This window comes from Cricetulus griseus, chromosome 6, assembly GCF_003668045.3.
Source record: "Cricetulus griseus strain 17A/GY chromosome 6, alternate assembly CriGri-PICRH-1.0, whole genome shotgun sequence".
Lineage (NCBI taxonomy): Eukaryota > Metazoa > Chordata > Mammalia > Rodentia > Cricetidae > Cricetulus > Cricetulus griseus.
Window position 1 is genome coordinate 88973451 of NC_048599.1, and position 15971 is coordinate 88989421.

Consider the following 15971-nt stretch of genomic DNA (forward strand, 5'->3'; position numbering starts at 1 on the left):
AAATGTACAAAGAACTCAAGAAGCTAGTCTCCAAAACACCAAACAACCCAATTAAAAAGTAGGGAAAAGAACTAAACTGACAATTCTCAATAGAGGAATCTAAAATGGCTGAAAGACACATAAGAAAGTGTTCAACATCCTTAGCCATCAGAGAAATGCAAATCAAAACAACTCTGAGATACCACGTTACTCCTGTCAGAATGGCCAAAATCAAAAGCACCAATGACAGTTCAGGCTTGAGAGGATGTGGAGAAAGGGAAATACTCCTCCACTGCTGGTGGGAGTGGCAACTTGTACAGCCACTTTGGAAATCATAATGGTGATTACTCAAGAAAATGGGAATGAGTCTACCACAAGATCCAGCAATTCCACTCTTAGGCATATAACCAAAAGAAGCACATTCTTACAACAAAGACATATGTTCAACGATGTTCATAGCAGCACTATTTGTAATAGCCAGAAACTGGAAGCAGCCTAGAAGCCCCTCAATGGAAGAATGGATAGAGAAAATGTGGTACATTTACACAATGGAGTACTACTCAGCAGAAAAAAATTTGCAGGAAAATGGATGGATCTAAAAGAAACTATTCTGAGCGAGGTAACCCAATCGCAAAAAGACAAACATCGTATGTACTCACTCATATGCGGATTTTAGACATAGAGTAAGGATTATCAGCCTACAATCCACACTGCCAATGAAACATCAATTCTTATCTTTACATTAAATAGGATTTTCTATCTTAAGGAAGATTTATTTTATCTGTATACACATTAAATATTATGCTTACATATACAATTTTGTTAATAATTTTGCATTTTCTTTTTTAAATCATGCAAACTTTTGTGAAAAATCAAATGATCAGTTTTTTTTAAATATTGACTTTTTAATTTGCATGTTTACATGCAGAGAATAAGGGTGGAGAATTACATAATTCTCTAGTTATTCTACTACTACTGCAAAATTTTCAGAATTTCACATCATTCACTGGTACCACTACATACAATTATATAGAGGATGTGAGCTTCACATTAGGTGCTGAGTTGGTCATTTAAAACTGACAGACTGTCATGAACAGAATGTTTCTATTCATACTATTCCTCTTGTTTTGTGTCATCTCCTTGGTGGAGACTCTGGGAATGGTCTTTCTTGTCTACATCATTCCCAAATCCACACACCCATGAACTACTTCTTTCACTCTCTCACACTTTATTTCCATGAACACTTCTATAATAATATAAATTTATCTTTTTTGTTACCCTAGGAACACATGTGTTGACAAATGTTTGCTGTTCCATTGAATTAGATACTTCACTTTCTGATGTTTTTAATTACTTCTGTCAACATCATAAGATTTCTTTAAATATTTGTAAAATTTGGCCCAATTATTTGGCTATATATACTCCGATTTTTTCTCCAATTCTCTTTCCAATAATTTGCATCTAGTATCCATAAATGCTACTTATTTCTAATATTGACTTTGAATCTTAAAAGTTTGATAGCTTTATTGGTAGCAACAGTCTATTTAATAGAGTCTTCAAGATTGTCTTTGCATAAAGGCATGGAAAATTTTTCAAGGCATGGTTTTTCTGGGACTTACTTTATAGATCAGGCTGGACTTGAACTCACAGAGATCTGACTGCTTCTCCCTCTAGGGTGCTCAAATTAAAGATGTACACTACCACCACCTGGCTCATACAGTTTCTAAGAGAGACAAATTAACTTTGATATTTCCAAAAGAGAAGGCTTATTATTCCTATTGTATAATTACTCTGACTAACATTTCTACTACTCTACTGCATAGAAATTACAAACTATATGTCATCTTAGAACAAAATCAGATGTTGGTTTCATATACCCTGCTTTACTGGTTGAAGGTAACTAATTTTTTAACTAAACATACTGGATACCTGCTACATTTAAAAGTTCATTAAGCTGAATGGGTGAAGAAAATCAATAAATAAAATTTATATTTCATATCCTACTTCATTGAATCACTCTGACACTCACCATAACAACTTCCACACAGATCAATATTTCATCCGGTGTATTTTCAATAAGAATATTTTCTGAAAATGTTTCAGGTGTCAAGTAAATAAATGCAAAGAAAGTTACTGAGATCTAACCTTCAGTTTTGTATTAAATTTGATAAACTTCATTTATGTTTGAAATCTACAAAGTCTGGTATTCTTTGTGTATGCATATCTGTGTGTATTTTTGTCTGTGTGTGTTTATGTATTAATTTATTTGTATTGTGTACAGGACCATATTTACCTGATTGTATATGCATATGCAGGACAAGGAAGGATTGACGTTGGGTGTTTCTTTCAGTTGAAACCTACCTTATTTTTTCTCTTACTGGGTGTGGGAATATCCCAATTCAACCACACAGAATGACCCACAATCCCCACTGATTCTCCTGTCTCCATCTCTTTTGGTCTGTGATTACAGACACAAGCCACCATACCAATCTTTTCTATGGGTGCTGGGGAACAGATTGAATCTGTCATGTTTTGTTGTAAATACTTTGCTGAGTGACAACTGCTGTAGTCTTTGAAACCTCTACTAATCTAGAGGTACAGTGTCAGGTACAGTGTATGAAAGACATAATATTCCAGTACTTTGATGAATCTTCATAATTCATGACAGCAACTCAACCACCAGGCTATATACTGCATTAAACACAACATTATATTCACTGATCTGATCTTTACATAAGTACTTGCTATCAAACTACAAACTCAAAGTTGCAAAGATACAATTTTCCCTGGATGAACAAGTAGATTAAGAGAAAATGGTAAATTATCTACTTAATTAAAGGGCTAAATAAGCAAATAAATATATACTTCTATAGAGGAACAGCTAGGTATTGAAATAATAAAATAAATAATAATGTAAATCTTTCAAGTTATATTCAAATTATTATGCAAAGCCCCGTCTCATGACATTATACTCAATCAATTCCTGAGGCATTATGTTCTTGGTATTTATTTTAGTTTTAACTATGTATAGTCTGTGATACACAGTGGTTATCTGGGTTGGGATCACATTACAATGCACAAATAAAGCAAGAGGCAAAGAGGGCTAGGTGTTTTAGTTTGCATTATTATGCTGTGAAAAAAACAATGGCCAAAAGCAACATGAGGCCAAAAGGTCTTATTTACAGAGAAGTCAGGGCAAGAACTCGAGGAACTTTAGGCACAAGTCATTGTTGCATTATGCTTATTGTCTTAGTCTTAGGGTTGAGTTCAGCTAACTTTTTACACAACAAAGTTACACCTACCTAGGTATAAAGAAACCCTATGTGAGATGGACAATCTTTATTCATTTGCAACCAAGTAAATGTCCCATATAAATATATACAAAGAACAATAATGCAATTGATTCCTTTTCGAAGATATGTTAAGCTGGCAATGAAATTACTCTTCAAAATCTCTTCATTGTCCATTTTACACTGTTCAATCTTAATCTTCCTTCCATTCCATGAATTAAGGTTAATATCATTATCTAAAATGCAGTTAATTTTAATAGCTCAGAATCATCAAACTTTCAGCAATTTAGTACACTTCACTGTGAATTCTTGTCCAAAAAATTATAAGGGCAGCATGGAGACTGAAGGTGAACCATACCTCTCCTACTTCTCCTGAGATCCAATACACCTAGCCTCATCTTCAGTTCCATAAAAGGAAACCTTCTGTGGTCTCCCTTTCCTCACTGATACCACCTCCAATGAATCAAAAGACTCATTCAACTCATCCAAGAATTCCAGTCTGCAATACCAGCAGACATTGCCTATGAACACAGTTGCTGAGCACTCCAGGAAAACAGACAACACAGCCATCACACTTTCTGAAAATCCAGAGAGGAAACAGAAATGAAGGAACAAAACATGTAACCAATGCAGACAGAAGCAGATATCAGCACCTAGACCCGTAATCATCCATAAGCCAGATGCCTACATAACAGCACGGAAACACAACAAAAACCATGGCAAAATATTTCCACTTGCTCCCAGCTGTCCTACCACAGCAGGCTCTGAATATCCAAACATAGATGAAACCAATGACCCTCCTAATCTAATCTTTGCCTCCCAGGGACAGTGATTTAAATTTCTGCTAACTCACTAGGCATATTTTTAAATATTGGTTCTAGGACTGACTTGATAACTTAATTCCTTATATTACAGGGCAAACATTTTTCAATTAATCTAGTCCCTGCCTCCTGGGGCCAGTAATTTAAATTTTTGTTACCTTGCTGAGTATACTTTTAAACATAAATTCTAGGATATGTGATCTTCATTACATACATTGCAGGGCAAGCATTTCATCTAAGCCAATCACTGAACTCTTTTTAGACACTGTAAAAGCTAAAATATTTCTACTTTTACAAATACCTTCTAAAGATGCCAAATAACCTTTTAATTGGTATATTAAATAATTTTCATTTTTGCTGCAATTTTTAAATGTTATTCTAATTTACTATGAATGAATTTTAAGTTATGAGCTTTTAAAAATTATTCTTGCAACTGAAATTATTATCTTGCCTTAAAGTATCCTTGATCAATTATACACATGGATGTGAAATGGGCTTATATGTTAACTAGGGAAACAAAATTGGAAGTATAATTTTGATCTTCCTGTTAGCTTACCAAAACTAGATATATCCAAATGAAACCACAGACTTTAAAGATCCCCCATGGACTGCCTCACCCTTCCTGGGGAACAGATAGGAAATGGGATAAGGGGTCAATGGAGGGTAGGGGGGGAGTGGACCAAGAGGGAACTGGGATTGATAAGAAAACCAAGCTTGTTTCTAATTTAAATTAAAAAAGAAAAAACTAGATATAATGCATTTGCTAACCACAAAACACTCATGAATTTATATAGTGCAATGCTTCTCAAAAAAGTCAACATTAAAGATTTTAGAGTATGTTGATAAAATCATTTATTTGATGTCAAAATAAGAATGGAAACAATGTAGGAGAAGCATGTGTAGGTATAGCATTTGGAGAATAATGAATTTACACACTTTAATTAGCAGAACATTTTAACAGTCTTCCAAGCGACTTGCATATGAATACAGCATCCCTTTTCTTAACTCCTACTGCTTCATTCCTTTTCTTTATTGAACATTATAGCAAGATGCTTGAATTTAGAGAAAATTCCAGCTGATTTTTAAAGTATTATTTATGGATACTATTTCTCCTCTTCATTTGTGAAGGAGATATTCATTGGACAGGCAGTAGAGGGCCTGACAACTCTCTGAATAGTTTCACACTCAAGAGACAAGAAGGATGCTAATGACTCAACTGTGGACAACTGAGACTTATATACACAGAAGGAGCGACAGGTCCTGTCCCCAGTAGAGTAGAGACTACTCTTAGCAACATAATAAGTCCTTAAAGACTTGTGAAAGCCAGGTCTTTTATAGCAGATGGGTAGTTCACTGGAGCTTTGATAACCTGTAAGTAAGGAAGAGCTATTTCTATTTCAAGATTTTGATATTTTGTTATTTCCTGAACACTAACTGAAGCTCACTGCAAATTATCCAAGTGTAGTATCACAATCAACAATTTAGAATATTATAAATTATGGGTTATATATCTTTCAATATAACACATGTAATAGTCAATAGAATTATTTATATGATGCTTACAAATTTACACTATGATTATATTAATTTTTTTTGTATAAGGAAAGTCAAGTATGTCTTTATTAAATACTATGTTCATATAGCACCTTATAGATATTTTCTACACTTACGCAAATTTAAAAACTAAAATATTTTAGAATTGTAAATATTATATAATACATATGATTTTCCATTATAATAAAACAATAGTACCTTAAAACAATTTAGAGTTATATTTCTTTAAGGATTTTAATAGAGAATTTTAATAATTATTTTATGTTTTGCTTCCATTTGTTTTCCATGCTTATGCATGTTTGTATCTTAAGTTCTGATTTTAACAGTGCTAGCCTTAGCAGTTCAATCCTTCACTATGACATGCTGATTTTAAAGTAGAATATCTAATTGGTAGTTTTGTCTCATGTGCTTTGTGCTATTGATGTTGATTGCAGTGTTTAAATATAGTTTTATTCTAAGTGTCAAATTTAATAATTCCATAAATGTTTTGTGATATTTTGCTTCATTTGTCTTTAATTTTTTAAATTACAAACTAGCTAATGAGTACTGTCTTAAAGTATATGTGCATCTATAAACATAATTTGAATAATTTTGAATATATATAGAACATTTCCTTTACAATAATATAGCATTTTATTCATGACTAAAACATTAACAATACATTAATAATACATACATGTATTCATTTAAATTCAATTCCTTTTAAAGGTTTTTTTCTTCTCTCATATATGACATACCCAATGACAGTTCGTCCTGTTCCCTCCTGCTCCACCTCTCCTCTCACTGCTGCCTATCCTTTCAGAAAAGGGCAGTCCTCCAAGGTATATCAACCAAACATGACATATTGAGTTGCAATGAAACTAAGTACCTTCCCTCATATTAAGGCTGGAAGAGACCATCCAAGTAGGAGAAAATGGTTCCTAAGAGCAGAAAAAAAAGAGTCCAAAACAGTCCCCATTGCCACTCTTAGGAGTTCCACAAGAAGACCATACTACACAACCATAACATATATGCAGAGGGCATAGGTCATAACCATGCAATCTCCCTGGTTGTTGGGTCAGTCTCTGGGAGCCACTATGGCTCCAGGTTAGTTGATCCTGTGGTTTATTTTGTGTTGTTCTTGACCCTGTTGGCTCACACAATCCTTCTTCAAACTCTTCTGCAGAATTTCCAAAGCTCCACCTGATCTTTGGCTGTGGATCTCTGCATCTGTTTCCATCAGTTGCTGGATGAAACCTCTCTGATAACAATTATGTGAGGTTCCTGTCTACAAGTATAGCAGAATATCATTAGGAATTATTTCATTGACATTTTTTCCTATTGTGGTTGATTTGTCATAGGTCTTTGGGCTATCCAGCCTCTGTTGTCTGACCCTCCAGACAATGCCAGAGGTGGGGTCCCTCTTGTGACATGAGTATCTTTGAGGTGATGTGTTTCTTTTCTTGAACATCTCTTTGCTGTGTATGAAGTTAGCAAATATTTGATAATTATTAACTCATTTGATATGCTTTTGTTGAATTTCTTTTTCAAGTATGATAAAAACATTTAAAAATTCTAAGTACTCTCATTTTATATCTGTTCATTGATGACCATTCATTATGATTGCTGTCCTGGGATCATGATATGACTTCAGAAGAGTTTTCTATTCATTTGAACAGGTTGATATGTGATGATACATAAACCTCATTATATGGAGGAAGCAAAATAAAATCTGAATGTCTTGAGGAATAACAGTTTTTTGAGGGCAGAATACTTACAGTAGTTAGTATTGTAAATCAGCCTCTTATTTCCATCTGGATAGCAATCATAAGTGCAGAAAAAGAGTGAATTTAATCTCTAATACACTTATATTAAAGTTACAACTCTAACATCATAGATGTGAAGCATATGTTAACAAGAGATGGTACTTTTCTGTATTTATCTTTTTCTACTGTGTGCTTGGTGAATAAGACCACAAATGTAACTGAATCTTACTTTCATCACACTTGTTTCTATCCTTTCCTTTCCTCATCCATTTGATCACCAGTGAAATCATGATTTAAGCACAATTTGAAAACCCAGAGACAATAAAACTGGCCATCAATTTATATATTTCCATTAAATTGGAACATTATGCAAACTCTGATATTTTAGATCTATATTTGGAGGTATTGTTCCAGGCAAATTTTGTAGCTTTTCAAAAGAGGGAGTGTAAATTTATATAGATTGAATAGGTTGTATATATGTTTTTAGGAAAATATTTATTTGGGCATATCTAACAAATATGAATATAATGACAATCAATGAAAAGAGAAACCACGGATTTGAAAAATAGCAAACATGAGTATGTAGGAGAGTTTGGAGGGAGTAAGGGAAGAGGAAATGATGAAATTACATTGTAATATTAAAAATTAAGAAATATTTTTTAAAAATAATGGATGATTTCAAATGGACATGTCCTTTGAATGCTAAAGAGATTGTAAAATACTGTACTCAATTAGTATTTATGTTGCATAAAAACCAGAGGGTTATGTTAACATAAAATTCAATATACAAGTAAATTAGATCAGTGATAGAAAAGAGAACAAGATTCACTTTATGTAAAACTACTTCTGTGTAATCAATAAAAATGTAAAATGCTAAAATGAAAGTGGTGAAAAATAGTAAATACTTTAGTAAGACTGAAATGTAGAATTCATGTACTGTGATATCTCATAAAAATATTTTGCCCATCTCACTGACAGTTTTCAACCACATTTCAGTGGCCACAGAAATCAATATATGTTATTCTTGAGCATTCACTTTTGATTTTCTTAACATTTAGGAATATTTAGAAGACTTACTATCACAAGCAATTCTATCCTTACGTTTTGAATATGCTACATACTTTTCTTGGTACACTCTTTTTTACAAACCCACATTATCTGTTTAAACTACTTGATCATTTTATACTGATAGTGAAATTTATATAGAGTCCTTCACTGAACATCTCACATGAAACAGACTGAATGACCACTCCTAGTGCTACTTAAATCTGAATCTCTGCATCCATAATATTACCTATTATGGGACAACAGAATGTTCTCACGTAAATCAGAATAGACCATGAGAGACAAATAATACCTTAGATTATGGAAGAAGGAACTACATGTATTTCAAGTGCTCTTTCACCTGAGAAAGAAGGAAGCCACAGTGATGAAATATAAAAGTACTACATTACTGTATTAGGAAAAAAGGATCAGATCCTGTAGGCTCACAAGGGGTCGTTGGATGACAAAGCGCTTCCTCTCTTAAAGCTTCTATTAGGAATGTGACCTCGTACCTGTGTTGATTCCACCCAGAAATTCAGATACTGTCATTCTTCTGACTTGCAAACTGTAAGTGAATGAATCTTAATCATTTTAAGTCACCAAATTTTCAGTAAATTGTTTTAGTAACTGCATTAGAAATGGGAAATTAATTCCATCTATACTACAGCAATAACCATTTCCTCGTATTCTCTGTCCTACTTTAATTTTTATATGCTAGTTATAATAGTTGCTTATATCAACTAACAGGACATCATCTGCTTGGAAACATCAAGTAGCTGATTTAAGTGATTTTCCATTTCAAAAGAAACATACAGGCTCATAATTGTAAGTGATAAATATTTGTAATCTGTGTTACAAAGAATGTATATAATTTAATTCTGTGATATTTAACTTAACTATTACTAAATAGAAAAAGTATCTTTCAAAAGAAATTAAGTGAAATTATCACTCATCATTTTGTAAAGAAAATATGTGGACAATTTCAGCTTTAATATTTCTCAAAGTTCATTTCTTTTTAGTGAATATTCTGCATTTTTAATTATTTTTAAAACTGAGAACAACACTAATAGAATGCAAATAGAAATTTAAAAAATGTGAAGGCAAAAATTGTCATTTAAAATGACACTTGTAATACTTAAATAAATCTTAAAGCAAAAAACAGATGAAAACTTTTATCTTCCTTTATGCCCTAGCTCAGATTCCCTGTGCAAAATGGCATTGATCCAGTATTTCAGAGATCCATGCTGAAGGTAAGAACATATTTGAGGTGAGGTATTTGGAAAGGAGGGTGGGGGATAGTACTGAATGAAGTAGGTATTTTTAGGTAACTGGTAGTCAAATACTTTCAAATGGCTATTAACAGGATGTTGAAATTTCCCTTGTGACAAGATTGAAGCAAGGTTATATCAATCTATGCAGAAGTGTGATGAATATTAGAGAATAGCACAGGGGTTGGGTACCACCCTCTAAATTTCACACTCAGTTCTATGAACTGATAGCTTTGTAGAATATGAGAGTTTTTCTTATAAATTCCTGTTCTGTGATAATTGATATCATGAAATAAACCATTGTGAGTTGCCGTCATTTGACTCTCAGTGTACAGACATTGTAGCACTCTTATGGGCTATTGCTAAGGTTTCTTCTTCTTTTTCTTTTTTTTTTTTTTCTTCATATACCACAGGTTGACCTCTCAGTGTCTTACACCATGATGGCTATCAGATCCTGGAGGAAATCCTTTTGTTTATTTTTTATTCATTTAAAACTCATGATACTGTTTTTGTAAAAAGGAGCTATAGACTACTGAACAATGGCAATTTGGAATCATACACGTGTGAAGGAATTCATACTGGTCGGCTTAACAGAAAATCCTAATTGGGAGGTTCCCCTATTCTTGCTTTTTAGTCTAATCTATCTTGTTATTCTTGTGGGTAATTGGGGGATGATTATCTTGATCTGGCTGAATGCCCAACTTCATACTCCAATGTACTTCTTCCTTAGTAATCTTTCTTTCTGTGACATCTGCTACTCTACTGTCTTTGCTCCTAAGATGTTGGTCAATTTCTTATCAGAATGCAAATCTAGTACATTCCTTGCTTGTGTCCTGCAGAGTTTCTTTTTTGCGGTTTATGTAACTACAGAAGGCATCCTCCTATCTATGATGGCTTATGATCGATATGTGGCAATCACAAACCCCTTAATGTACACAGTTATTATGACTCACAGTATCTGCACTCAGATGGTTCTCGCATGTTACTTGGGTGGCCTCATTAATTCCCTGACTCACACAATAGGTCTACTCAGACTGGACTTCTGTGGTCCAAACATTGTGAATCACTTCTTCTGTGACATCCCTCCTCTTTTAAAGCTTTCATGCTCTGATGCACACATCAATGAGATGCTGCTTTTGATCTTCTCAGGAGTGATTGCTATTTTCACTTTCATCATTATCATTGTGTCCTATAGCCATATTATCATTGCCATTCTGAGAATCCGCTCAGTAGAAGGGAGGCACAAAGCCTTCTCTACTTGTGCCTCACACCTGACAGCTGTGACATTATTTTATGGTTCAGTAGCTTTTAGCTATATCCAGCCAAGCTCACAGTACTCCATGGAACAGGAGAAAGTCTCTGCTGTGTTTTACACCTTGATCATCCCCATGCTGAACCCTCTGATTTATAGCTTGAGGAACAAAGATGTGAAGGAAGCAGCAAAGAGGTCAATTTGTATGTCGAGGAGCACCTCTTGACCCTGTCCTTTCTTGGATTCTGGAAAATTGATGTGAATTTTCAGACTTATGGAAATTATTATTCATTTATAGAGTCAGATAAAGTTTTACACCAAAATATTTTAGTGGTTTTTATTAATGTATACTGTATTATCTCAGAGAAGACATTAAAATGTCCCTAATGGCAAGACTTTCATGAATCCTTTCAGATGGATCTTTACAAAATCTCTGTAAATGCAGAAATGATTATCTCCCATTTTGTATACAATTTTAATAGTATTTTAAATGGCTGAATAAAAATGTAGTTGATGACTTAATATTTTAAATAATCAAACTTATATGAATTACCTGCATTGTGACAATTCGTGTGGCTTGTAAATTTAATTGAAGAATTGAAACTAAATTATTAGACAAGGAAGGAAGGAAAGAATTCCTCAGCATGAGAAAATTTAGAAGTTTGGCTATTAAATGTGGCTTTTATAAAAAATTCAACTGATGGCATGACACTGCCTACTTGGCCAAGCATATGAGACTGGATAGCACAGTGGCCTAGTGCAAAAACAATACTAATTATCTATTAAAAGAATGTGGAAGAAACATGCTTCCTAATGACATGTTGCTATACTCATAGATGACCAGCTTCTTGCTCAGACATCATCAGAGAACTTTCCTTCTGAAGTAGATGGGAACAAATACAGAGGCTCACAGATAAACAATATGTAGACAAAGGAAACCTTTGAAAACTCAGCCTTAAACAATATGTCTACATCAAATACCTCCCTTCAGGGATAAAGAAACCCTGAAGAAGAGGAAACTAAAAGAGTGTAAAAGCCAGAGGGTACTGAGGACATACAAAAATAAGGCCCTCTATATCAACAAGACAGATACTCATGAACTCAGAGTCTGAACCAAATGGAGTCTTACAGTTGAAAAAAGAACTAGACACATGTCCCCATCCCTAACCCCAAAATACATCCAATTGATAACCATTTGGAAATGAAAATTGAGTATTCTCCAAGGAAGTCTCAATGGCAAAATCTACTACTCTTAAGGGTATGCCACATGTCAAGGGGGAGATGTCCAATAGAAAACAAACTCAACTCATAAGTTCCTTGTCTCATAATTTTATGTCAGGGCATTTTTTTTTGTTTTGGTTTGAAATAAGGTAATCTATTTTAGAGTTGGTGACATTAGAGTGAATTGAATAGTGAAAAGAAATGTAAGAAGTTATGAAATTATAATTCAATCAAATTAATTAAACATAAAATAATAATTTGTCAAAGAAAATAGTTTAAACTTAAAAATGGAAATTAAAATTGGAAAAGACAATCTTATACTTGAGAAAGTGAAAGTATGCTATAAAAGTTCCATGAATTAAACAGTAGATACATAAATATTTTATAAAAATTTCATCTATAGACTGTGTTGGTTTCACAGTTTGGAGGAGTGCTGGGAGAGTCTCATGAAGAAAACAGCAGCTTGAATTGTAGATAGGTCTTCTATATCCCTTTAATTCTAGTGCTTCTTTTTAGTATTCAATAAAAATGTAATTATGAAAGCATAAAGAGGTATTATAAAAGGAAATTGGTTGAATTATGCCAGTGGCATTTGCGTTTGGTGGATAGGCATGTTACAATTTTTGTTTTGTTTGTTTTGGTTTCTCCAGAAAGTTTTTTTTTTTTTTTTCTGTGTAACAGTCTTGGCTCTTTTGGAACTCACTTTGTACACTATGCTGGCCATAAAATCTCTAAGATCACTTCCTTCCTCCTCTGCCTGCCCAACCTCTCCTGAGGTGAATGTACCCTCTACCCCTGTCCTACTCCTACTCAAGGCCCCAATTATGTCAGGATCTCTCTGGCAAGTGCCTGCAGAGAGTCAACCTGCCCAGACAGGGAGAACCTCCCTGAGTCTGGAAATGTCTCATTCTTCCTTCCCCCTACTGGCCTGGCCTCTCTTGAGTGAGGAGACTACCAGGAGAGGCAAAACCAACCTGAGATGCAGACATTGATGTCTTGGTCCACACACACTCCCGGGTGACAAGAGAAGATAGAGAGACCCCACCTACACCCACTGGAAGAAGAGATGGGAAGAAGGCAGAATAAGAACACACTCAACAACATAAAGAGCAACATGACACCACCAGAATCTAGGGACTCCACACCAACAAGATCTGAAAAGCACAAAACAGAGGAAGAAGAGATAGCTGAAAAATCTACTTTATGAAGATGTTCGAGACACTTAAAGAGGAAACAAGAAAATCTCTTAAAGAAATAGAATATAAAACAAACAAAATTCAAGAAATAACTAATTCTCTTAAAGAATCTAAAAAAAAAAAAAAAACCAAACAAACAAATGAAGGAAGTACTCGAAACAGTTCAAGGCATGAAAGCTAAAATGAAACACTGAAGAACACACAGAATGAGTGGATGCTGGAAATAGAAAGGCTGGATGAACGATCAGGATCTAAGGATGTGAGTATAACCAATAGAATACAAAGGATGGAAGACAGAATGTCAGTTGTTGAAGACTTGCTAGAGGATATACAGTCATCTATCAAAGAAAATTTCAAGTCCAACAAATCCTTAACACAACATATCCAGGAAATATGGGAAACCATGAAAAGGCCAAACCTAAGAATAATAGGTATAGAAGAAAGTGAAGAAATACAGCTCAAAGGAACAGAAAACATATCCAACAGAATCATAGAAGAAAATTTCCCCAACCTACAGAAGAACAAGCCTATGAAAGTACAAGAAGCTTACAGAGCCCAAAACAGACTGGGCCACAAAAAGAAGTCCCCCTACACATAATAATAAAAACACCTAACCTACAGAATAAAGAGTAAATATTAAGAGCAGCAAAGGAAAAAGTCCAAGTAACATATAAAGGCAGACCTATCACATCAGAAATCACATCAGACTTCTCAAAGGAAACTTTGAAAGACAGAAGGTCCTGGATAGATATCCTACAAACACTAAGGGAGCATGGATGCCAACCCAGACTACTGTACCCAGCAAAGCTTTCACTCACTATAGATGGAGATAACAATATGTTCCATGACAAAAACAGACTTAAACAATACATATCGACAAATCCAGCACTACAGAAAGTTCTGGAAGGGAAACTCCAACCCAATGAAGATAACTACACTCACAAAAACATAGGCAATTGTTAAGATAAATCTTTCTGCCAAAAGCTGCCCAAGCCCTACCACCATGTGGGCAGTCTCTGCCATCCATCCGAGTTCTGCGCACCGAGTTAGGGCCCAAATTAATGCACAGAGACTTATGTACAAATGCTGCATGGCCAATGACCTGGATTCTCATTTGTTAGCTCCGTCTTAATTATCATAAATCTATATAGTTTATAAGACTTATCTTTTGGATGCCTTCCATTGGCGTCCCCCCTTGCTGGAGGATTACATCATGCCACTGGAGGAAGAGCAGAGGGGAAAAAATGAGACGCTTCCTGTTTGTCCTTGCTTAAATGAGTCTCCCTGCTATGTAACTTCCTGCCTGGATCACCACTTCTTACTTCATTTCCCAGAATCCTCCTTGACTCCTAGTCCTGCCTAACTTGCTGCCTCATTGGCCAAACAGTACTTTAGTTATCCAGTAAGACAAATACATACACAGAAGCACTTCCCCCATCAGGCAATAGATAATCCAAGTTTACCAAACAGGAAAAGAAACAGGAGGGTCACACAATGACACCACCAACAATAAATCCAAAACAAACAAGAAGCAACAATCAATGGACATTAATATCCCTCAATGTCAATGGTCTTCACATGCCTATAAAGAGATACAGGCTAACAGGATGGATAGCAAGACAGAATCCATCCTTCTGCAGTAAACAAGAAACACACCTCAACTTCAAAGACAGGTGTTACCTCAGAGTAAAGGGTTGGAAAAATATTTTCAATCAAATGGACCCAAGAAATAAGCTGGTATAGCAATCATAATACTTAACAAATTAGACTTCAAACTAAAAGCAATCAAAAGAGATGAAGAAGGGCATTTCATACTCATCACTAGAAAAGTCCATCAAGATGAAGTCTCAATCATGAACAGTTATGCTGCAAATACGAAGCCACCCACATTTGTAAAAGAAAAATTACTAAAGCCCAAACCACAAATTAAAACTCCACACACTTATAGTAGAAGACTTCAACACTCCACTTTCACTACTAGACAGGACCACCAGACAGAAACTTAACAAAGAAACAAAGGATCTAACAGAAGTTACAACCCAATTTGGATTAATAGACATCTATAGAACATTCCATCCAAACACTAAAGAATATTCCTTGTTCTCAATGCCACAGGGAACCTTCTCTAAAATTGATCATATACTTGGCAACATAGCAAACCTCCACACATACAAAAAAAATTGAAATAACCCCCTGTATCATATCAGGCCACCAGCTTTAAGATTAGAATTCAACAGCAGTTCAAATTGCATAAAACCTACAAACTTGTGGAAATTGAATAACACCCAACTGCACCAGTCCTGGGTTGAGGAAGAAATAAAAAAAAAGAAAGTAAATACTTGCTAAAATTTAACAAGAATATAGACATAACATACCCAAACTTATGGGAAATTCTTAAGGCAGTGATAAGAGGAAAGTTCATAGCACTAACTGCTCACATGAAGAAACTGGAGAATAGCCACACTAGAGAATTGACAGAAAAACTGAAGCTTTAGAGCAAAAAGAAGCAAACTCACCATGGAGGAGTAGATGCCAGTTAATAATCAAAATGAGGGCTGAAAACAATAAAGTAGAAACTAGGAAAACATTACAAAGAATCAG

The 15971-nt window shown here is 34.6% G+C and overlaps 1 protein-coding gene across 1 annotated transcript; it reads left to right on the forward strand.

The window, feature by feature from the left end:
* The first annotated feature begins 10240 nt into the window (after positions 1-10240).
* LOC100755574 (olfactory receptor 1052) lies at positions 10241-11179 on the forward strand. Its single transcript, XM_027421166.1, has one exon. It carries the CDS (start codon positions 10241-10243, stop codon positions 11177-11179), a length of 939 nt encoding a protein of 312 aa, XP_027276967.1.
* The last annotated feature ends 4792 nt before the right edge of the window (positions 11180-15971 follow it).